The sequence below is a fragment of the Osmerus mordax genome, chromosome 19 (assembly GCF_038355195.1).
Source record: "Osmerus mordax isolate fOsmMor3 chromosome 19, fOsmMor3.pri, whole genome shotgun sequence".
Taxonomy (NCBI): domain Eukaryota; kingdom Metazoa; phylum Chordata; class Actinopteri; order Osmeriformes; family Osmeridae; genus Osmerus; species Osmerus mordax.
In genome coordinates, this window is record NC_090068.1 from 9,895,056 (window position 1) to 9,918,973 (window position 23,918).

A 23,918-nucleotide genomic window follows, 5' to 3' on the forward strand; every position below is an offset into this window, starting at 1 on the left:
ACACCTCCCTTCCCTGGCAGGTGTGGTGAATTAGTGGTCATGGATAAGAGCAAGCTGGAGCAGCAGGTGGCTGGCGTGGAGAGGGGTGTGGCCTTCCTCCAGCAGGAGCACCTGGCCATGCTGACAGGCCTGCACCTGGAGATAACACACCTGAGGATGCGCTGCCAGGGTGAGTCTCCCCCCAGCTGCTCAGGCGTCTCTGTGGCTCTGCCGTCCCTCTGGGTCCCGGGGACTCACTCTGTCTCTTGTGTCTGTCTCTGTAGAGCTCAGCGGGGAGCTGAACTCCAGGTTTCCCGAAAGGGTCGCGTCAGGTAAGTCGTCTTTGGTGAAGCGCCGAGTTGAATGAGAGAGATAGAGAGAGAGAGAAATGAAACGAAAGAGGATCCAATAGTAATAGAGGTGGGCAGACAAGAAGTGGTATCAAAAAGACAATTTATCAATAACAGAAATTCCAAGAGACAGAGATGAGCATGTGTGTGTGGATGCCTATGTGTGTGTGTGTGTGTGTGTGTGTGTGTGTGTGGATGCCTTTGTGTGTGTGCGTGTTTCAGAAGAGGAGGTTGAGCTGGCTGCGCGGTACCAGGTCGCCGAGTGTCTCCTAGCGGAGCAGCAATGCATGATGGGAGCGGTACGCGGGGATCTGAGGTCACGGAGAGCGCGAGCGACGGCTCTGGGGCGGAGCCTCAGGGACGAGGAGCGGCGTTTCCTGGAAGAGCTGAAACGCCGTAGCCACAAAATCACCTCCCTGAGCAGGGAGCTCCACCGGCAGACCGTTACCACGTCCATGCTGTGCCAAGAGCTGCACTCTGCTCGCCTGAGACTGTTCCAACAAAACCAGGGAGGAGAGCACGGGGCAAAGGAGGAGGATGAAGAGCAAGGATGGGAGGAAGAAGGAGAAGAGGAGGATGAGGAGGAGGAAGAGGAGGACGAGGGCGGGGGAGAGGATGAAGACTGGCTTCTGACTCCGCCTCCTCCTGCAACGCCGAGCCTGTCAGAGCGCAGACGGAACAGGCGTGTCCGTGTGAGGGAGGAGCGGGTCCGAGCGTGCGTTCCACAGGAGAGAGTGACATCACCTCTCAGGGCGGGCCCCATGCCTGATCCCGCCCTTTTCCTGGAGCCACTTAGGTACAGGCTCCTCCCCTGGAATAGGCCAATCAAAACAAGGGAAAGAGTTCAAAAGGAGGGAAAGTGGAGGGATAGGTCAGGGCGGAGGGAGAGGGTAGATATGGGAGTAGCAGAGGGAGAAACAGAACTGTGAAGGAGAGAGATGGACAGATGAACACCAGAGGTGGAGAAGAATGGAAACAGGGATTTCTTGGACATCAGTTAACAGTAGTTGACATAGATAGTTAGAGTTAGTTGTTGGATGTCAACTTGTTAAAGTGTGTAGAAGTATATCAAGATCAAATGCAATTTTCTTTGATATCAACCTCCATTGCTTTCAAGAAAGCACCCCACTGGACCTAAGCACCTCACTCATAAAACCTATTGATTCTTGTTATTCAATACTAGCTTTGCTTCGACCCCATGAGTTTGTATTTGTAGATGACATCACAATTATCTGTCGAGACATTACAGAAAGGTAGGAAGAAAGAAATATTGAATTGTATGATTTCTTACTGCACTTTATTAAACTCAAACAACGTGCTCAGTAATGACAAAACAACAACTACATTTGTCGACTCTTCTTATGATACTTGTTTTCATCCATTGTCAATATGGATTAGAACAGGAGCCTGGCTGTTACACTGTAACCTGCCAACACCAACCAGAAGAGGGCAGCATACAGTAACCCAGACTGTCCACGTGTGTTCATGTGTCATTCATTGTATTGTGTCAGAAAAATATCAATTTAATCAAGACCAATCAGAACATGTTTTGATAATTCACTTTAGATCTAGAAAATGTTTACTTGAAAAGTGTCTATGATAGTTTAATAGTAAGCTTGATAATACACAAATTTGCAGTTGCAAAAATATGTTATTGTAGGCTATTTAATATTTGTAAGAAAAAAACATTTTTTACTTTCCTTTGAAAAAGTTGCATTCCAGAATGTTCCCACGATTCTCTCTGAACTGCTGCTCAGAATGGTAATGTCACTGCAGCGCTGCCATGGCAACGAGTGAGGCTCCAGCCAGCGCCTTTATGGAGTTCAGTGTGTGCTGAGTGTGAGTGTGTGTGTGTGTGTGTGTGTTTGTGTGCATCTATTTAGATAGATTGTCAGGGGCCCGGCTTTGTCCCGAGAGGGGGTGGTGAATATATCTGGGTCCTTGTGTTGTTCTCCAAGAGGGCAAAATAAAGAGGTGTCAGAGTGGTCTAGCTGCTATTTATAAACCCTGCAGCTTCATTCTTTCTGCACGTGCTCAGCAGGGTCAGCAAACTGCATGCTCAGGCATCCAGGAAGTGACATCATTCTGTTCAAGCTCAGTCAATCTGGAAAGCGCCCTCGTGTGGAGTGGGACAACTACTGACGGGAATTGTGTGTGTGTGTGTTGGTGTGCATGTGTGTGTCTTACACGGCTGGGGAGCAACGGAGGGCTGGCTAGTTCTCCGTCAGACCCCTCTAACCCTCGCTGAAACACTACCACACCGTGAAGGGCAGTGGAGGACACACACTAGGCTTGTGCAACGGGCTTCAGCAGCATGGAGAGCAGAGCCACCACATCTACAGGACAGGACAGCCAGAGAAACTGATCAGTCAATCCAACAGCAGGAGTCGGCTGGAGAAGACGAGTCTGCAGGAGGACCTGGACTGGTAGGAGCAAGACGAACTGCTCTGTTCTGCTGGGATTGTCTGATGTGTTTGATCTGGTTCCAGGAGGGAAAATGTATCTACTTTCATCTTGTCTCTTTTATGGGTTCTTTTCAGTTTGATCACGCTGTGCTGTTTGGATTACAGTACTGACTGATTTGGGATATCATTTATTTGGATTATGTTGATATCCAGAGACAGTGATCGTTGCCAGTGTAGTGTAGGAACTGTGTGTCTTAAAGTCTGTCCATCTAGCTTCGGAATGGCCTTTTGTCAGTACTCGCTGACTGTAAAGTAATTACAAAAAGATTCCTCAAGTCATTCTTTAAGAGTTCTCCCACAGGTGACCCCAACAGAAGAACTACACTGACATTCCAGCCTTATAAACTGGTAAATGCAACCAAGTTCCTGTTGGAATCATCAGCTGTGAGCCAGACGTGATGTGTTTTTATGTGCGCATAAAGTAAAGTTTTGCACGACTGTATAGAAGCACAAGCGATTTGGGGAATATCTGAAAGATTGTGTCAGACCGAGGTGGCAAGATTCTGCTTATGAAATCCCTCCTCGGCTTTCCCCTGGACTTGTTGTGACCTTTATCCCCTCACAGACAAGCACAACAGCAGCCCTGTTTGGGAAATCATGGGGAATGTGTTCAAGTGCTGTCCAATGTTGGGAGGCTTCTTTCGGTGTCAGACGGCTCCACAAGAGGGGGATGCAGAACGGTCTCCTCTGCTGTCTGAAGAGGGCAACGAATGTGAGACCCCATGGGACGACGCAGAACAGGATCTACTAACAAACCCCACTCTGGAACGAGGTCATTTCCTGTTTCCCGACATAGTCCTCAGCAGTAGCCTTGGAGTGGATGTGGCCGTGGTCGACCCATCGGTGTGTCTGCTGGTGACGAAGGACGACCAGGCGAGAGGGGCGGGATCGACCGTGCGGGGGGATGAGAGGACAGATGGAGAGCCAGTGGAAGGAATGGATGGAGGAAGAGAGAGGCTGTGCTCTGAGGTGGAGACGCAAACAGAGTCTGGGATTCCGGCAGGGATGGAGGCACAGACACAAACAGAGGCACAGACAGAGACACAGACACAAGCAGACTATCTCATGGAGACAGATAATAAGATGGACACGAACACCCAAACCCTGAGACACAAAGCAAAAGAGTCCTACTGTTTGTCAGACGTACAGAACCAGTTAGATATAATAGTTGGGATACAAGCAGAGAAATGCAAAACATCCCAAACACAGACACACACTCAATTACTGGCAGTGACTGAACTGAGCACTGTCAACACAGACCAGACAACAGCTTTCTCTGAACCAATTGTTGACCAGATGGAAAAGAAGACTGTCCTGACAAAGGAGTGTGCAGATGAGAGTGAGTGGAGTCATGTCCTGACAGTGCAAACGGCCTCCCAGATAGAACAGAATGAAGACCAGACAAAACAGAACACTGTCCAAATGGAACGGAACACTGACCAGACACAACAGAACATGGACCTCACAGAACCAAGCCAAGTCCTGATGGAACAGACCATAGATTTGAGAGAATCTTGTGGAGCCAAGGATCAGATGGAACCAAGTATAGGTAAAACCAAACAGAATACTTCCCAGACAGAACAGATTATTGACCCTGGAGACCTGAACACTCCCCAAGCTGAACAGATAACTGACCCTGGATACCTGGACACTGACCAGATTGAACAGAGAACTGACCCTGGATACCTGGACACTGAACAGACTGAACAGAAAACTGACCCTGGATACCTGGACACTGAACAGACTGAACAGAAAACTGACCCTGGAGATCTGGACACTGACCAGATTGAACAGATAACTGACCCTGGATACCTGGACACTGACCAGATTGAACAGATAACTGACCCTGGATACCTGGACACTGACCAGACTGAACAAGACACGGAGCAGGTAGGCCAGGATGCTGAGGAGTTGAAACAAGCTGCTGAGAGAGAAGACCAGGCTGGGACAGGTGTGGATGCAGGTGAAGAGGATGGCGTCGCAGAGTCCAAACAGATAACCTTGTTTATGGTGGACAAGCTGTTTCTGGCTGCTCCACACATCACAGGTAGGTATGAGAGAGAGAGAGAGAGAGAGAGAGAGAGAGAGAGAGAGAGAGAGAGAGAGAGAGAGAGAGAGAGAGAGAGAGAGTGAGTGAGTGATGCCACAACCAATTCAACATGTAGGTGAGAGAGAGTGATGCCAAAACGTTGTCTACATAAACCGTAGGGCCCACCAGTGTTAACCAACCAGATGAAGAACCAAAGGACAAGGGGACGAATGCAGATGAAGGGGAGGAGATTAGCATCCAGGAAGTGATCCGTCTGCAGGAAGAGGGGTTTACTGTTAGGATCCAGGCACCAGGATCAGAAACATTTGATCTCCAGGTATTAACACTTGTCCAGTTTGTCCATATCTTCTACATTTCTAGTGTCATTTATCCATTTTCCGTTTGATGTGAAACTCCCTTTCTAGATCCCTTTACTTATCTGAACTTCTCATCCTCAATCTTCTCGCTCTCCTTCCCCTGCCCCCTTTCTTCCTGTCATCCCTCTCTCCCAGGTGTCAGGTCAGATGCTGGTGTTGGAGTTGCAGCAGGTGCTGTTGGACCATGAGCTCACCTGTCACCGCACCTGTTTCTCCCTGCAGCTTGAGGGGGCTACGCTGGACGGCCTCACCGAACTGCGCTCCATTCCAAGCCTACTGGAGGGGGCGCTCCTCAAAGTAGTGGAGGGTAACATACAGTTTGTATTAACATACTGTAATCTATACATACATGTACAGTATTTATGCATTTACAATTAGACTAGCTCCCACAAAACAACTGAAATCCAAAACTCGATGCAGTAAATGTCACCCTCTCTTGGAGGTACATCACGTGTTGATGTAATCCTCCATGGCTGATGCCGACAGATCCTTACACTGTGCGTGACGCTCGCCTCCACCTGCGACATGTTCGTGACCTGCTGAGGGGCCTGGATCCTATCGATGCACACAACGGCCTCAACGGCAGCTCACTCTCTTACCTGGGCCTCTACACACAGGGAGACATGGGTAATGTAGTTCTCTTCTCTGACAGATGTTCACTCATTTTAACTATAAATGAAATTAAATGTAATCCAAACCCAGTGTTGACACATATTTCATGGTGACTGGTGATGACAGTTCTAAAATTTGGAAATAATTGTAATGAAGCATTCCCAGATGAACAGACATCTAATCCTGAACAGACAGCCATAATCGTCTGGCATCTGTCGCTGCCTCCTCCCTACAGATACAGGAGCACGGAAGGGGCCTGGGCAAGATTCCCCCAACTACACCCCCCCTGATTACATCCTTCCTGGGAGTAAGGACCGCCCACTCATGCCACTGCAGCCAATGAGAGAAGATTGGAGGGTAAGAGGTAGTTAGGCTGGGAACACAAACTTAAGTGGAACTCAACAAGACAAACACATTACTGTGAAACTTGTAGCGCAGCTGAACGAGTCACCTCAGAGTGACATCAGTGTCTGCTGGTGGATCATGTGAATGTCATCCCAGATCATGTCTTCTGTGTCGGGTAGCCGTTGCAGTGCCTGCGGGTCCTGACAGTGAGCAGCTGGAACCCTCCTCCAGGAAACAGGAAGATGCACGGGGACCTGATGTATCTGAACGCCGTCACTGTGGAGGACAAACACCTCAGCATCACTGCCTCCACACGAGGCTTCTACCTCAACCAGTGAGTTGTTCCCAGCGGCCAGGCATCCAGACACACCTTTAAACTGTCACTTTACTGACCTTCCAGACTCTTGAACCGATTTTCTGTTGACACAGCAATAGCTGACTGTTGATGTATCACCTCCTGCTAGGTGTCATCTACATCTACAATTAGATTTGATTATAAAAAAGTATTCGCTGTATTCTGCGCTCTTGTCATCTGTCACAGATCGACTGCCTTTACCTTTAACCCCAAGCCAGCTGCACCCAAGTTCCTTTGCCATTCCCTCGTGGAATTGCTTAGTCAGGTGAGCCCCACCTTCAGGAAGAACTTTAACACCCTGCAGAAGATGAGGTGAGCATGTGGTCTACCCGGTCTACATTAGTACATCGCTAACGTATACTCATCCCGAGAGTACCGTAGTGTTGCCATGGCTACACAATGTGCCCCTCCCTCTGTTGGCTCTCAGGGTCCTTCGGCACCCCTATGAGAGAATAGCCACGCCCTTCCAGGTGTTCACCTGGACAGCCCCCCTGGGAGACCACACCCTGAACTGTGTGAGAGCTGAGGAGACCCACACCAGCCGCATGGGGCAGGATGAACACACGGCTGGACAGGTGAAACACACAAACGTGTCGCACGGGGAAATGCACGTCACATGACCTCGACGAACGAGGAGTTTGTGGTGACTTGCGTTTTGTGGACACAGAGTCGAGACTGGAATGAAGAGTTGCAGGCGGGGAGAGAACTCCCCAGACGGAACCTTCAGGAACGCCTACTCAGAGAGAGGACTTTATTTAAGGTGAGACCTCGGCTGTTTTATCTGCTCGTCCCCCTGTTTCCTCCAACCTTTCCATCAAACATCACTTCCCTTTCCAGACAAACAGCGACTTTCTCGCTGCTGCAAGGCGAGGTGCCATGGCAGTGGTTGACGGTAACGTCATGGCGATAAACCCGGGGGAGGAGCCCCGTATGCAAATGTTCATCTGGAACAGCTTGTTTTTCAGCCTGGGTTTTGATGTGCGTGACCACTACCACTCCCTAGGGGGCGACGCTGCTGCCCACGCTGCCGCCACCTGTGACCTGAGAGGAGTGCAGGTGAGAACGAAAAGTATGGAACCATTACAGAGATTATTCACTACCTAAGACAGACTGTTGTGTTTGCATACTGGCTGTGTTGTGTGGTTGTGCTACAGGCTTATGCAGCTCTCGATACAGACGGTCTCCATACACTAGGAACCGCTGTACTGGATTACCGTGGTTACCGTGTAACCGCCCAAACGATTGTCCCTGGAATTCTGGATAAGGATCAGGAGCAGAGCGTGGTCTATGGGTCTAATGATTATGGAAAGACTATCGTCACACATCCCAGGTAACACACAAGCACATGAGCACACATGCTTTGTAATGTGTTTGATGGGCTAGAAAAAGCATCTTGTTATATTGCAGATTTGTAGAGCTTCTAAACAGCACCAGTGGGCCAATGAGGATTCAGCGTCACCTGGTGCTTGACCACACCCATCTCCCTGTGGAACTCTGTTCCTCTGTCGAGACCAAGGGCATTCTGGGAAACGATGGAAGACATTACATCCTTGACCTCATACACTCCTACCCACCTGACCTCAACTTCCTATTCTTGGAGGAAGGGGAGGAGCTACAAGAGGACTGCCACCGCCCTGGTTTCCCACGGCAACACCCGCACAGCCTGGCCAGTCTGAGACCAGAGCTGCTGGAGGCTTTTGTCCAACACAGGTCAAACACTTGCAGTACATGGCTGAACAGGATGTCATCAGAACTATTTAATGTCAGAAATTGCCAGTTTTCACATGATGACTGACAGAAAACGTTCCATACAGGTATGAAGTTTTCCTCGAGATGGTTGCCTCCGGGCTCAACCAAGAGGAAGTGTCTCAAGAAGAGACAGGGAATGGCACTCAAGCAGATAGGAGACTGGCTGAAGGTGAGAGACTGGCTGAAGGTGGGAGACTGGCTGAAGGTGGGAGACTGGCTGAAGGTAGGAGACTGGCTGAAGGTGGGAGACTGGCTGAAGGTGGGAGCCTGTCGATGGACCAGGCCACAGCTCTGGAGTCAGCAGAAACAGCAGGATTCAGAACCGGCGCAGGTGATAGACTGACAGACACTTTAACAAGGACAATATTTTAAAACTCCCCTACACAAACAGGAATATTTTCATGCGAGGATGTAAACATGAAATGTGTTTTTCAAATGTGTGTGTCTTTGTAGATACTCGCAAAAGAGTGGTGATCCAGAAGGCTTGTGAGGCTGTTGGCTCAGTCAGTGACTCCTGCTTTGATATCAGATTCAACCCTAACATCATCTCTTCTGGTACATAGATCATAGCATCGCACATGCTCACATGCTCACACAAAAGATCCAAAACACAATCAGATGTCTTCGTGGTGTCTGTCTATGTTGCAGGGGTGCGTTTCCCAGCAGAACTGTCTGAGGACGTTCAGAAACAAAGGCAGTTGTTAAAAGATGTTGCTGTCTTCTTGCTATCCAATCAGATTCCATCACTGGTAAGACCTGTGAGCGTCCTACACCCATACACCAAGAGCACTTTGAAATCAGACAGATTATAGCTGTGTGTGTTTGTGTCTGCATGCCCATGTGTGTGTGTCTGATTGCCTGTGTGTGGTGTGTGTTTGTGTGTGTGTGTTGAAGATAAGGGACTGTCTGGATTATACGGTGGTGGTGATGGATGGAGGTACCCTGACTGCAGAGCTTCATGAGCGGGGTGTGAATGTACGTTACCTGGGCACTTTGCTGGAGCAACTGGAGAACACTGGGGAGGGAAAGAGGCTCGGGCATTTGCAGGTATACTACACAACACGCACTACATACCTTCTGGAAACTTTCTTATATGTAATCTCATATTTACTGTCACAGAGCATTTGTTCACCTGTTCTTTTTTTAAGAGAGTTGCCATTGGTGAGGTGATTATCAGGAGTGCCAAACACATTTTCAAGACGTATCTACAGGTAAGAAAATCGATTCTTTCAGAAAACATAAATTCCTTTTATGTTTTTTAACCTTTTTTACTAATAGGGTTCCTATTGTATACCTTGTGTGTATTTTTCCCAGGGTGTTGAGCCCTCAGCCCTATCCGCAGCTGTCAGCCACTTCCTGAACTGCCTCCTGAGTTCCTCTTCCTCATCCTCTGACTCCGCCTCCTTCGTGCCACCAGATGAGCTTCTGTCCCGTCGTAGGAGCCGCCGGCGTCGTAGCCATGGAAATCGAGTTTCCATGGTTACAGATGCCGTCTGGGCAAGGCTGACTCCCAGTGACCTCTGGAGTAAGATCAAGGCTGAGGCAGAGCGGTACTACCACTACAGACTGTGCTGGTGAGTGAGTGAGTGAGTGAGTAAACATGTATGATTGGCCGTTTAGGAAATAATTCAGACTGTCACATTGTGTGAATGTTTCAAATGTGAATGCCTTTGTGTTTCATATGTGTTTGTGTAAGGACAGTCTGAATTATTTCCTAAACGGCCCCTAATAAATATGGCATTTCTTTACAACCTATCCTTTTGTCTCTCTTGCTGGGTAGTGAGAACATAGATAAGGCAATTGAAAAGTACAGTCTACAGAAGATCTCCCTGCTCAGGGAGATGGCCATAAAAACAGGCATCCAGGTCAGATATGCAGGAGATCTCACACATTACACATACCGATATTCCCTTTGTCCACAAAATTAAATTCAAGTAATTCTTTCCTCCCTTGTAGGTGCAGTTGAGGGAGTATGTGTTTGACTCTCGGCATAGGCCAGTGTTTAGTGAGGAGGATGTCATCAACATGTTTCCTGTGGTCAAACACCTCAGCCCTACAGACTCTGACGCAACACAGCTGATACAGCAATCCCAGGCCACCATACATCAAGGTCAACTTCTGATGGTTTTAATACTGCTTACTAGTAGTACTATAATTATTTCCTAATACAAGTAGTGGTAGTGGTAGTACTAGTAGTACTACTACTAGTAAGCAGTCCCTGAGGCGTTAGTGCCTGAGGGACTGCCTGCTTTAGTCCCTCAGGGTATACTAAATTTGTGTGTGTGTGATTTCAGGGCTCCTTAAGGAGGGCTGTGAGTTGATAAGACAAGCTCTCACCTTGTTCAGCAGTGTGTGTGGGGTTCTGCACAAGGACGTGAGCATTTGCCTGCGTCTGCTTGGACGACTCTGCTATTTAATCGGAGATTTTACTGAGGTAAACTCATTTCAATCATAACCCCTCTGCAGTGTGTTTATCCAACAATCCATTCCCTGTATTTCTACCAGAAAAATCCTTTCGTACTGTGTCCACAACCCAAACCTGAAAGGGCAGATGTGTCTCTTCTCCAGGCCCTCAGTCACCAGGAGAAGGCTGCCCTCATCACTGAGAGAGTGCAGGGCATAGATCACCCTCAGACTATACAGGATTATGTGAGTTGCTGCCTCCTTGACAAAAAAGTTATATCGTTACAGTTATTGTCTAATCGTGATCTAGAAAAGTAACAATGTTTTTGGTTGTGCGTCAGACTCATCTGGCCCTGTACTGCTTCGCCGGGGGTCAGATCTCTACCTCCCTGCGTCTGCTCTATCGCGCTCGCTACCTCTCTCTGCTCGTGGTTGGAGAAGACCACCCACAGGTGGCGCTGTTGGACGTAAGTCAAACTGGGAATAGACTCTTCCCTTGTTGATTGAATAGCTTTCCTGGAAAATGCTAATTGATTGCTTGGTTGGGTGATTGATTTTTTCATTCATTTATTATTTACTGATTTCTTTCCTGCCTGTCTTTTAATATGTGCAAACATGTCTTCTGCTCTGCCTGTGCAGAGTATGTTGGGTTTGGTGTTGCATGGGCTGTTGGAGTATGACCTTTCGCTGAGGTTCCTACAGAATGCCTTAACCCTCACCTTAAAATACCATGGTACAACATCTCTTAAACACGCACAGAGGTAATTTTATGATATTTCTTTTATTTATACAAAGGTTATTTAGGCCTTTTCTCATTCCATCTCTCTAAATGTATTTGTTTCTCTAACAATCCCCATCTCCTCTTCCTCTAATGCAGTTATCACTTGCTAGCTATGGTATTTGAGAGCAAGGGAGACTTCCGCTCAGCTCTGCAACATGAGAAGGAGGCTTATTCCATATACAAGAACCAAGTAATCTTTTTAGTTGTGGGAGATTGTTTTTCCGATTAAACTGATTATCTACTGCTACTTGTACGGTACTTGTCTGTCATGACATCCGGTTTGAGGTAGTTGTACACCCACAGGTAGGGGACAGCCATGGAAGTGCCCGAGAGAGCTCAGAGTACCTGGAGAGTCTGACCCAGCAGGCAGTGACTCTCCAGAGAGCCATTAACCATATCTACAGTAGCGTCTCAAGCACCTGCCTCACACCACTGAAGGTCTTTGCTCCCAATACACACAAACCTGCTCGTTTGCATAGCAACGCATCACAGACCTCACTTGACATCACAGACATTTGCATGCTTGCTAGTTTAATCAATTCCTTCTTTTCCTTTTTATTTCTCTAGTTTTCCACTCCCAGACTCCCTGTGGTTCTTCAACAGCTCAATCTTGTCTGTGGGATCATCCTGGTTCCACTCAGGTAAACCTTCCCACTGTTATAAACTAAAAAATTAAATTAAAAAACACCATGTTCATAACCAGCTGTGAGTTCAGCGATCCCGATAGTTAATGTGGATAGTTAATTGCCCTCCTTACCTTCGTCTCCATAGCAACAAGGACCTTAAGCAGCTGAGGGCGGAGTTGAAGGGGAACAGAGAAGAGGGACATGCTCTGATTCAAGAGCTGGATGGTCTCATGGACAAATGATCTGTACGTGCCTGATCACAACACAATATATGCTTTGGTAGATGGATGCACTACTAAACAATTTACAACCTTTACACATGCATATCTATGCATAATAAGGACTGTCATCCCAATACAGTAAACACTGATAAAAAGGAAGACTTTTCATTTGAGAGACATTTTCATTAGTTTTATTTCACTGGTGTAAGAATGTAATGAACTAATGTGTATAAACGATGTGCTCTAGTCTCAACTGACAGCCAAATAGAATGACTAAGTTACTATTCAGAATAACTGTAAAGGGGAGGGACTTCAGTAGAACTGTAGAAGGCACATTTAGTACATTGGCGTGTGAAATAAACTGGAAAGGAGAGCATGTGTACCATACAGTGTTTACCGTGTTCATCTGAGTAGGTCTCTTGGCCACTTGTTACAATGGATGTTGGTTGGATAAAATGTAAGAAAAAAACACTATGCAAAAGGCTGTTCTGATTTTCCTAACTGTTAAGTAATTCTTACTGACCTCTTGAAATTATTGACTTGATTAACTTTGGGACACAATTCTCATTAAATGTGTGCTCATCCTTTTTCTGCTTTTGGTGCATTTCGGCATTGCAAAACATTCCTTTAAGACCCTATGTCCAGCAAGGTGAAATATTGTGTAACAGTCCTGGCATTCTTGCCCACAGTGCTTATGCTCCCCATCTTAAATGAATTGCAGTTAACAGTTATTGATATACGGGAGAACTTGAGCCTAAGTAATGAGAGAACAACCAAATCAAAATAGTCAGCGATGGAATGTTTTCACAGTTTACATTCCCTTCATATACCCTCAAATGTAATATATACTGTTACAATGTTCTAGAGAGAGAGGTCGGGTGAGTCCAGAGACGTCGGTGGACCTATGAGATTTGTGAATCACAGGAGCTGAATGTGAAGCAAGCCTACACCACACCTTATAATACTTGTGTTGCGTAGTTTTTATTAGCTACATATTGTAGTTAGAACAGTTGCATGATTTTATAGGAGCTTTCCTTCAGCACCTGTTTGACCAGAGCGTGCGCGCCTACGAACCAACGCCAGTCCGTGCGCGTGCCCGCCATCCGAATGCGAATGCGGTGGTAAATTCTACAAGGAGAAATCCTACTGACCTACCCTGCCGGGGTATTGTAAAAACACTCTACTCTTAAGAGAGATAGAACTAGAAGCATACTTGATTAGCTGTTTCGATAACAAATACAGGATTATGACACAAAGCGTACACAAAGGGGTAAGTGGGTTTCATTTATCTGGTCCCTGATTTTGCCCTAAAAGTCAGCGAGAATCATGACGATTTGGCTGCAGTTTTGTGCTTTCCCTCCGTCTGCCTCAAAATGGCGGAGAGGCCGTTACAGCAACCTAGGCGACACAAGGTTGGAAAACTGATTGTTTTGTTATTACATTGTCTTCTCTTGACTAATTTTCTATTTTTTAAACTAATTTAATGAACAAATATTATGAAAATGTGATTGTTACATTTTAGTTTACTTAGCTAGTTAGCTAACAGGTAGCTAGCAATGATTCAAACTTTGGTAGCTAGTGCTACTGTAGCCTGTCTAGGCCTGCACGTTTTGCAGACCGAGTTTTGCCAATTTTGTGAGGGTGGGTAGCATTCTAATGCAAGTCCACAGGCGGCGCACTAAATGTCATATTGAATCTGTGAACTTATTGCTAGCGAGTTTGACTAGTTGGTTTGTTAGATTACTTGGTGGGTGGTTTAGTATTTCATCTTTACCAGCGTCTTTACCTATCGTTTCGTACAGTACTACTACAGCCTTAACTATTGCTAATGTTTTGTTGGCTGAATGCTGTCAATTTTCAACGTGTCATTCCATCTTGGCAAATAAGGATCTACCTTCCATGTTTTGTCTAACGAAAAGTGTATCATGTCTGTCCTTCGTTTTTTGGTGACATTTTCGAGGGCTCCTTAGAAGCACTCAATCTTCGCTGCACTTTGCTTGTTTGGACCACATAATTTAAAAACGAGTGAACTCTGTCTTGCATGACCGCTCCGTCTAGAGCATTTTACTGGCTTAATGGTTTTAAAATTGTAATCATTTCGAGGTTCAGTAGTTAGTAAGATTGTGTCCTGGGATGTTTTTGAAAGTTAAATTGTGAAATGTAATTAGAGTGGAACATACAACCCCATGTTTTTCTATGATTCAGCCGTTTCCATGGCTGACGTTGGCTAGCTAGCAAGCTAGAAAGGGCGTTGCTGGTACCACTTCAACCTTGTCTTCTAACCCTCAGTCAGTGACAGTACAGTAGCTAGCTGTTGTTGCAAGCTTTCGCTTATTTTGTTAACGCGCTAGTTTTCTACTCTAAGCTACCTAACTCCCCTACTAGTACCTAGCTAGCTAACATTACGGGACTTGAGTTATTATTGATGGCTAGCTAGCTAGGCTAGTGCTAACATTCTAACGTTCACAGATGAGAACGTGGTTATGTGGTCAACATGTAACCGTCTAGCTAACTTATGTGCTTGCTATTTTTCATTCGCCGCGTTTTCCCAACTACAAGTCTATCCCAACACGTCTATTATTTGATCCCAATTCGTTTATCGGTGTAAGTCATCTCTTGTTGTTTAACAATGTTACACATTTCTAGTTAGCAAGCTACAAAATAACCCGGTGGGTAGCTAGCTCGCTGGCTGTCATTGTGGTGTAGAGGGAGGACATGAGATCTACACAAACAACAAAGATTGATGGCCCTGTTCGTGGAAGCGCCTTCAGGTCGTGATCGCCCAAACAGTCAACTGTTGTCAGTAGGTCAGCAGTTTAAGGCTGGTTAGTTACCATGCAGGCCAACAACACAATGTCTTTGTGTCTGTTTTGTAAAGGTTGGTTTGTCATCTTCTACTACAAAACAGCATAGGTCCGACAAGATATTATTTGAACTTGGGTCTAGAAAGCACCTACTGAACATGGATGACCTTGCCCGCAAAACACTTAATACGAATAGATTTGGGCCGTCTTGCATCATTCAAAATGGCATGTGATCGATATTTCACAAACATATGGATGTAGGCAGCAATAATGCTGTGTTTTCTGAGGCTTTAGTTTTCATTGCCTCTGCATTTGCATCCCTAAGGATGATGAAATGGCAGTCTGCAGGTAGGTGATCAATGTGACCTTTGCCTCCTACCTCTTGATCTGGCACAGATTATCATTTGTGTAGTGATGGTTCATGTCTGTATGGGCGTGGGGCAGTACATCACTCTTCTATAGGGCCTACATTTGGCATTTCTCCTTGTCAGAGCATAGTGTTTTCATGTTGAAGTTATGTTTTAGTCAGAGTCCACCCTCCATCTGCCCAACTCAACTGTTTGTGCTGGTAAACTGCATTCTCTTGAAGAGTGTAGTAGAAATGCATTAGAATGCTGGCTCTGCAGTGTAAAGGATTTTATTCAGGGTTCTTTGTGACTGGAAAGGGGCTTAACTAAACACTTCTCCAGACCATTTCTCAAAGTAAAACCTTACTCCCAGAAGACCTCAAATGAGCTGTCCTTGATTGTACCTAATCTACAATTGTGATTAATTTGCGTTTGTAAGGCAGGCAGTACTACTTATTTGTAACAAGTCTAAATGACTTGGCTAGGTATTGTTCATTTGGTTAAGGCTGAGCCTTGCGTTGGCGTAGATGCACATGGCACTTCTTGATAAGGGAGCTGGACTTTGAACACCTATTGCCCGATTACCGATTTATAGTCCTTTGACTTTGTAGCCTTAGGTCCCTGGTTCAGTTTTGTAGAACTTTGTAATATGACAAATCCACGCACGTGTGAGCTCCTGCCACAGCCTCATGCAGGCCTGGGGTAGAGCTGCCTGGCTCAGCCTGTGTGGTTACATCATAGCTGCCAGGCAAGGCTGATGTAGTTAGCAGGCCATTTCCGAGCCATGCTAAACAGCAACAGTCCAACGATAGCCATCCGCCATTCTGCTGCTGCTCATGTCAGCCCCCAGATCAGTGGTCATCATCAGTCAGAGGAGACAAGGAGGGGAGGATTGTGAGACTAAAAGGACCTGGCCATGGGGTTTACTGGGCTACTGTTCAAATGTATACCGTAGGCCTTTTGGACTCTACATGTTGGTTATTTCAATAGACTGTTGTCAGAATGTTTCGTAGTATGATCCTGAACCTTAGAGAGAGAGATTTAGTTTGAAAACCAAAGTGTACTGTTAGTAGCTGACTGACAGACAAACAGATTCAGATAGACAGTCAACAGCCGTTTTTTTTCTTTCTCCTTATGAAGGTCCCCTCTGTCCTGAGGTTAATCCTGTTAGCTGCAGTCAAGCCCCTTCCTCATTGCACTGTCAGCTGTCTGGGAGACTAGTAGTCTCGATCTAACACACACACTCTAGACTCTTGGTGGTCTGGTCACTAAGTGCCCCTGTGGCTTCAGGTAGTGGCAGTTTTTAAGGCTCAGGAAATGGTTTGGAGAGAGAATCGCCAAAGCTGTATATGACTGCACTGATTTATTTTTCAGTTTTAGTCTCATACATTGCATTGCGACATATGGAACTGTGAACCACAGATGTGTGTGTGATTTGATAGATGATGTCAACCTAATTAAATCACTCCTTTTCTGTTTGTCCCTTTTTCATCCCTCCCTTATCTAACTGCCTAGCAGATGATGGGTAGATGTCATTGCTGAGTTTCTGTGGGGATCGGCTGTGAATTTCTGTAATTGGAAGAGACCAGACTCCTGAGTGACAAGCCTGCGCACCCGCCTCTTTTCTTGTGGCACACCGTTGCCACCTCTGGTTCTCTGTGGGCGGACTGAAGGAACAGAGAACCCCCCTCCGCACGCTCCAGACACCTGCCCGGCCTCACCCCGCCTCCCCCAGAGGGAGAGAGAAGCCTCAACAGCCATCATGGTTCTCTCTCAGAGACAACGAGACGAACTGTGAGTATACATACCCCACGTTAATAAGTAACTTAACTTTCTTACTGCAGCTTACCGGGTGTAGTTATGCCAACAAAGATCTTTATGCTTGAACAAATATAGTCTAGCAAACAGGGCTTAGTCAGGTTTGTTTACATGTACGGTGCACATCATCGATGGAGGGAGCTTCTGTAATGGGGCGTGTGTGGTGTGCTCACCTGTGAACATGAGCATGGAGAATGTGGCCATGCACACTCCTGAGGGTGCTTCATGGGACGGCTCGGTAGTGTGAATATTTCATAACCCTCATGACTGGAGAGACAGGAGGGGGAGGGTGGAAGGAGAGGAGGAACTGAAAGGGAGTGATGTGTGGATTCTTCCTGGCCAGCCATGCGTAGATGCAAGCTCTTACAAAACCCGACATTGTGGGGTGATTTATTATTTTGATAGTTATCTTAAGAGAGTCAATCATTACCTCTGTTTCCTTAATCAGGGCAAGAGTGTTGCTTGTGCACATGTAGAATCCCTTCAGAATACAGAATACTTATGAGGTATCTGACCTAGAGATAATCTGAATGATGATGATGTGCTGATGTCTCATTGGCAGGCTTTAGCAGAGCAGGGTCTCTGTGTCCAGCCCCCTCTGCTCCGGTAGCAGGGAGCAGGCTGATGGCGTGCATCTGTAAAGCTCTGGATGCTTCGCAGACAGGAAATAGTCTGGTGAACCATTCTACTCTATGTGTAGTAGGCTGTGCCAAAACTGACGTAATGCACAAAGTAACAGGCACACTGCTGAACCACAGACCAGTAATCTCAAAACTCGTACACACACACATACTCACCCACAGACAGGTTACAAGGATCTGGCTGCCAGTCTAGGGGTGCTGATGTCACAACCTAAATTTAGAGCTGCTACTCGTAAAATATTAACGCTTCTATCTAAGCCGTTATATAAATACTTCTTATTTATATAACGGTTTGCATGTGGGTGGTTGCCGAGCCCTCCTCTAAATTTAAGCGCTAAATCCATGTTAGCTGTTGACTGGTTTCCACAGCAACCAAAAACACACACTTTCTCTGTGATTCAGTCTTGGGCGTTTTCCTAGAGCGTCATCGTTTCTCTGGGTTTTGGCTCCCTGCTGACATTTAAGGTGGAACACCAACTCTCACTGCAGCACACACACCATCTGCTAGACGGGGTGTGGTCCTCCCTTTAAGGTGGAACAAAGATTTTTAAGGCAGAATCAATGCATCTATAAATTGTTGACGATTATCCCCTGGTCTCGCTTGCTCCGTCGTCAGAAACCGAGCGATAGCAGACTACCTCCGCTCCAACGGGTACGAGGAGGCGTACTCCACTTTCAAGAAGGAGGCAGAGTTAGATGTGGTAAGACCATGCCAGGCGTGGGACAAACTGACAACATGGCATAGATTCAACTTTCCAAATTCAGCCTCCCCCCCATCAACATCCAGAATAGTTTGCTTAGCTTTTCTCTGCCCCTCAGAATGAAGAAGGAGACAAGAAGTACGCCGGACTTCTGGAAAAGAAATGGACCTCAGTCATCAGATTACAGAAGAAGGTAGGTTAACTGAATGGGCAGACTAGTGATGCACATATGGGGCTCTACAAACTCTACACTAATACTGTACTGTGGCAGATTTCCCATCAAAAGGAGATTATAGCTTTGAAAAATGCAGTAATGTGGACCATGACATTTCTTTGAGGTTTTAGATTCAGTTTTTTAACGAAGGGGCGAGTTTGCTCATTGCTCGGCAAAAATGAAGTTAAACGCACATGCTCTGTATGATCCCCTGCTCTGCAGCGTGAGTGCACTGGAGCATCTGCAGTACAGCCACCAAAAATGACTCCCCTCCTTTTCGCTGCCCTCTCTTTCAACCTAATTCTCCCTCTCCCCACTCCAAATCCCCCCCCTCCTTATCTACCACCACGGCCGGCCCCCTCCTCTCCAGGTGATGGAGCTGGAGTCGAAGCTGAACGAGGCCAAGGAGGAGATGACTCACGGGGGTCCGGTGGCCCAGAAGAGGGATCCCAAGGAGTGGATCCCCCGCCCCCCGGAGAGATACGCCCTAAGCGGCCATCGCTCGCCTGTCACGCGGGTCATCTTCCACCCAGTCTTCTCTGTCATGGTCACGGCCTCTGAAGACGCCACCATCAAGGTGTGTGTGTGTGTCTTTGTGTGTGTGTGTTTGAGGAAACATCCTTGTTTGTCAGGCTTTTCTTTGCATTTCAAAGATGTGCTGCAGATCTGAAGCCTAGGCTCCTTCCCTCTCTTCCTGTCGTTAGCTTTCTTCCTCTCCCTCCCCCTCCCTCCTCTCTGTTCTGCTGTGTCACTGCCTATCTACGTGGACATGGGGTGATGCACTGGTTGTTAAGGGCAACGCTGGCTCTGTTCTCGGAGCATGGAGCGATGCTCCCAGGGAAATCTTTTGATCTCTCTTCTCTCTCATCTCTCGCTCCTCTCAAAGAAATGGAAACGGGAGGAGAATAATTGCTTCCAATTGAATAAAAAACTGAGTGTGTGTGTGTGTGTGTGTGTGTGTGTTTTGCTGAATCGTAGGTGTGGGACTATGAGGCTGGGGACTTTGAGCGCACCCTGAAGGGCCACACAGACTCTGTGCAGGACATCTCCTTCGACCAGACAGGCAAGCTGCTGGCCTCCTGCTCCGCTGACATGACCATCAAGCTGTGGGACTTCCAAGGCTTCGAGTGCGTCCGCACCATGCATGGTAAGGGAGCAGGGGACGCTCCACCTTCGTTACTGCTAAACGCTCGACAGAAAGAACTGTTAAAGAACTGCTAAACAACATGTGTGTCAACGAGACTCACACGGGTTGAAGTCAGTTGAATTGTCCCTGGTGAAAGCCAGAGAACATGCCTCTTTACTCGCACGGCGTAGCGATGGATCCATATATTATTAAAGAAACGGTGTGTTTTTCCAGAAGGCTGGAGAAGCTTGTGTGTAGTCTGACACATCAAGTTGGCCCTGGTCTTTTGAAATATCCCTCCATCCTCACGATGCTGAGAGTCGCTGACGTCTCTCCTGCCTCCTGTAGGTCACGACCACAATGTGTCGTCTGTAGCCATCATGCCCAACGGGGACCACATAGTCTCCGCCTCCCGAGACAAGACCATCAAGATGTGGGAGGTGGCCACTGGGTGAGTGAAGTGGACCTGCTGTGGCAACACAGTGCAGAAACGACCCTGACCTGTAAACTCAGCACCTGGCAAGAGTCTAGGAGAGTTGGGTATTGTTTATGGACAAGACCTTTACTCTCTGGTGCGTGCGTGTGGTCTCATCCTTGCTCTACACTGGTCCTCCTCCAGGTATTGCGTGAAGACGTTTACGGGCCACAGAGAGTGGGTGCGCATGGTTAGGCCCAACCAGGACGGTTCTCTGATCGCCAGCTGCTCCAACGACCAGACAGTGCGTGTGTGGGTGACGGCCTCCAAGGAGTGCAAGGCGGAGCTGCGGGAGCACGAGCACGTGGTGGAGTGCATCGCCTGGGCCCCCGACAGCGCCCACCCCACCATCCTGGAGGCCACTGGCTCCGAGGTACACCTAGAGGGAGGAGACTAATGACCAAACCAAACGCACCCATTATTCTTCTACTGATATCATCTTTTTAAAATGTTTTTTCCTCTTGGGGCAAAGATCTTGCAAGTATTTCAGTATCAATCTTATTGCTTTGTTTCCAAAGTGCCACTGGCCATGTAGGTTTGATTACAAGTGTGCGTTGTGGCCTTTAGTGCTGCAGTAACTATATATATATCTCTATCTATATTAACATTACATTTAGTCATTTAGCAGACGCTCTTATCCAGAGTTAAGCGTTAAGTACAGGGACATTCCCCCCGAGGCAAGTAGGGTGAAGTGCCTTGCACAAGGACACAACGTAATTTTGCACGGCCGGGAATCGAACCAACAACCTTCTGATTAATAGCCTGACTCCTTAACCGCTCAGCCATCTGACTCCCTATTAACAAGCCTGTCTGTGCTGCAGAGTAAGAAGAGTGGGAAGCCTGGCCCATTCCTGCTGTCTGGCTCCAGGGATAAAACCATTAAGATGTGGGACATCAGCACTGGCATGTGCCTTATGACTCTGGTAAGTCTTGTCTGTGTTTGTGTTTTTGTGTGTGTGTGTGTGTGTGTGTGTGTGTGTGTGTGTGTGTGTGTGTGTGTGTGTGTGTGTGTGTGTGTGTGTGTGTGTGTGTGTGTGTGTGTGTGTGTGTGTGTGTGTGTGTGTGTGTGTGTGTGTGTGTGTGTGTGTGTGTGTGTGTGTGTGTGTGTGTGTGTGTGTGTGTGTGTGTGTGTGTGTGTGTGTGTGTGTGTGTGTGTGTGTGTGTGTGTGTGTGTGTGTGTGTGTGTGTGTGTGTGTGTGTGTGTGTGTGTGTGTGTGTGTGTGTGTGTGTGTGTGTGTGTGTGAGAGAGTAATGTCTGCATGTGAGTTTCCGATATGTGTGTGTGACCTGTGTGTTCTCTCCTAGGTGGGCCATGATAACTGGGTACGTGGTGTGGTGGTCCACCCAGGAGGCAGGTTCATAGTGAGCTGTGCTGACGACAAGACCCTGAGGATCTGGGACTACAAGAACAGACGCTGCATGAAGACCCTGTGTGCCCACGAACACTTTGTTACCTCTCTGGGTAAGACTGCCTGCACCCCTTGTGTTGTTCTGTGCCCCGGACGGGCAAACACTTGTGTTTGTGCCCAGTTTGTCGTCCAGGGTCATATTCTTTTCATCCAGGGTAACTTTTTTTCTTTTTTTTTTTTTTTTTTGCATCTCTTCCAGATTTCCACCGGTCTGCTCCCTATGTGGTGACGGGCAGCGTTGATCAGACAGTTAAAGTCTGGGAGTGTCGCTGAGCCAGCATGCGACCCTTTAGCAGCCCTACTACCCCTTCCCAACCACCCCTTTCCCCCTCTGCCCGCCGCCCCCTCCCCCCCCCCCCTTTCCGACACACCCACCCAAGCCCCACGTCACGCACTTGATACCATGATTAAACTGGCTCTGTCCCTCTCCTACCTTGTCAAGCCCTGTTAAGATAACTATTGTCCTTTTATGTAAATTATTCTGGATGTAGAGTACGCTTAATAAATGTTACACACTCACATATACACACACACTCAAGAAAATAAGTATTCCTTGCATGATGAATCCAAAAGAAAAAGAAAAAAAAAACACTTGTATACTGTTCAATTTGCCTAATTTGCATACTGTTGTCATGACGTTCCATGGGGGGTCAAAGGGTACATTTTCCTGGCACAGATGAATGCTGGGTAACTTAACACGGTGCACGGAAATGGATCACTTCCCTGGCTTTAGGATTTAGTTTGGCTTTATTGGATTTGTTTCCTCACCTCCAATGTTGTGGTCTGTTGCCACCTGTAACGAAGAGAGAGAGATGGTAAAGGACAGCTCTGATGCGTGTGAAGTGGGCAGAGGAAGCCTAATGAACGAGGGCAAAGATGATTGGAGATGCCGATGTATTCCAGTAGTGATAAAAGGATGAGAAAGGCTGTGAAATTGGTGGGCATGACCATGAGTGTGTTGTTTTTGTTTGTTTGTTTGTCTGTATATAATGACAGGAGAAGCTCTCCACCTCATTCCCCTGCGACTGGTGGTGTAAGGAAGGGGAGGCAGGGGAGAGGGGAGGGCTTAGATGCAAAGCTTCTTTCCCCACATTGTTCATACTCTTCGTCTTTCATGACTTTAGTCCATACTCACAGGACCTTAAAGATCCCTATGCTGCAGAGAGCACACACACATATGAACAGACTAGTCTCTCTTTACACACACACACACACCAACACACACTGGTGTACGTGTGCAATGCCCCTGAGAACCCAGTGCCCTCTCGCTCGCTATCTGCCTTGTTAACCCACCGAAGGTTCCCTGTGCTCTGGCACGTCAGTCTGCTTTCTGTGGTCTCACTGCTCTCTGAAAACACACACACACACACGCAGATGCACATACATACGCACAGTAAAATTGTGTATCAATATATCTGGATGTCATTGTTTGCAACATAATAAAAAAAAATCTGTACATATATAATGGTTTTTGGCCTCCCGTGTGTTTTTTTTTTTTTTTAATGCTTCCTGCTCTTTTGCCCTCATTTTTCTCCTAATATAGTCAGAAATAAACCCAGCATGACTGACAACACATCTCATAGGTCAACCAGTCCAGCAAGAAAGCTTTGCACGTGAATCGGTGTTTGATATTATCAGGCCCAGGCACCCTGCACCCACCTTCCTGGCCCCCCCTGGGCTGTGACCTAATGACCCTGGGTCAGAAGCTGTCAGTCAGGCCATGAATCACGCCAATGATTGATGGAGTGGGAGATGGCTCACATTATATCTTGCCATCCTAGCCAGTTCGTTTGGGGCGAGGGGGAGGAATGTGTTACTATCATCTGTAGAGACAACACAATGTCCCTCCTAGCAATGTCCTGCCTAGATCTCCCTGTGTGTTAAGTGGCTCACCGTACAAAACCTACAAAAGACAGGAAGAATTCAGGTGTTCCTAAAAACGTATAGAACTCCAGCCTGTTCCTGCTGGCACAGAGGACAACACTTGCTCACACCCACAGAGCTATCCCTGGCTCCTAGAACATGCATCGTATCCTGGCAACGGGTTGCCACGAGAGCAAGTACGTTAGAAGCCCAGTCCTGTGGCCTATA

At 47.1% G+C, this 23,918-nt stretch overlaps 3 protein-coding genes across 4 annotated transcripts; all 3 read left to right on the forward strand.

Moving 5' to 3' along the window:
* Window positions 1–25: 25 nt before the first annotated feature.
* On the forward strand, window positions 26–1,658 carry LOC136963097 (coiled-coil domain-containing 92B-like). The gene is made up of 3 exons (XM_067257106.1): window positions 26–169; window positions 264–311; window positions 552–1,658. The coding sequence occupies exons 1-3, from the start codon at window positions 40–42 to the stop codon at window positions 1,256–1,258; spliced, it is 885 nt and encodes a 294-aa protein (XP_067113207.1). The 5' UTR covers window positions 26–39; the 3' UTR covers window positions 1,259–1,658.
* Window positions 1,659–3,391: 1,733 nt separating this feature from the next.
* Window positions 3,392–12,840, forward strand: LOC136963095 (clustered mitochondria protein homolog). Its single transcript, XM_067257104.1, has 30 exons — window positions 3,392–4,548; window positions 4,633–4,841; window positions 5,003–5,160; window positions 5,336–5,507; window positions 5,687–5,827; window positions 6,048–6,169; window positions 6,337–6,491; window positions 6,699–6,824; window positions 6,940–7,087; window positions 7,180–7,272; window positions 7,350–7,568; window positions 7,667–7,842; window positions 7,920–8,222; window positions 8,327–8,430; window positions 8,521–8,592; window positions 8,715–8,816; window positions 8,910–9,010; window positions 9,156–9,308; window positions 9,410–9,472; window positions 9,576–9,835; window positions 10,042–10,126; window positions 10,218–10,371; window positions 10,556–10,695; window positions 10,830–10,910; window positions 11,006–11,131; window positions 11,304–11,425; window positions 11,542–11,635; window positions 11,749–11,883; window positions 12,013–12,086; window positions 12,217–12,840. Exons 1-30 carry the CDS (start codon window positions 3,392–3,394, stop codon window positions 12,311–12,313), a joined length of 5,142 nt encoding a protein of 1,713 aa, XP_067113205.1. The 3' UTR covers window positions 12,314–12,840.
* Window positions 12,841–13,430: 590 nt separating this feature from the next.
* On the forward strand, window positions 13,431–23,297 carry LOC136963386 (lissencephaly-1 homolog B). Of its 2 annotated transcripts, none has more exons than XM_067257505.1 (11): window positions 13,431–13,562; window positions 16,959–17,237; window positions 18,519–18,603; window positions 18,722–18,796; window positions 19,188–19,394; window positions 19,796–19,964; window positions 20,292–20,394; window positions 20,563–20,791; window positions 21,240–21,341; window positions 21,724–21,880; window positions 22,027–23,297. In XM_067257505.1, exons 2-11 carry the CDS (start codon window positions 17,206–17,208, stop codon window positions 22,098–22,100), a joined length of 1,233 nt encoding a protein of 410 aa, XP_067113606.1. In that variant the 5' UTR covers window positions 13,431–13,562; window positions 16,959–17,205; the 3' UTR covers window positions 22,101–23,297. The 2 variants fall into 2 exon arrangements, with proteins under 2 accessions (XP_067113606.1, XP_067113605.1); XM_067257504.1 differs by having other exon boundaries at window positions 16,962–17,237.
* The last annotated feature ends 621 nt before the right edge of the window (window positions 23,298–23,918 follow it).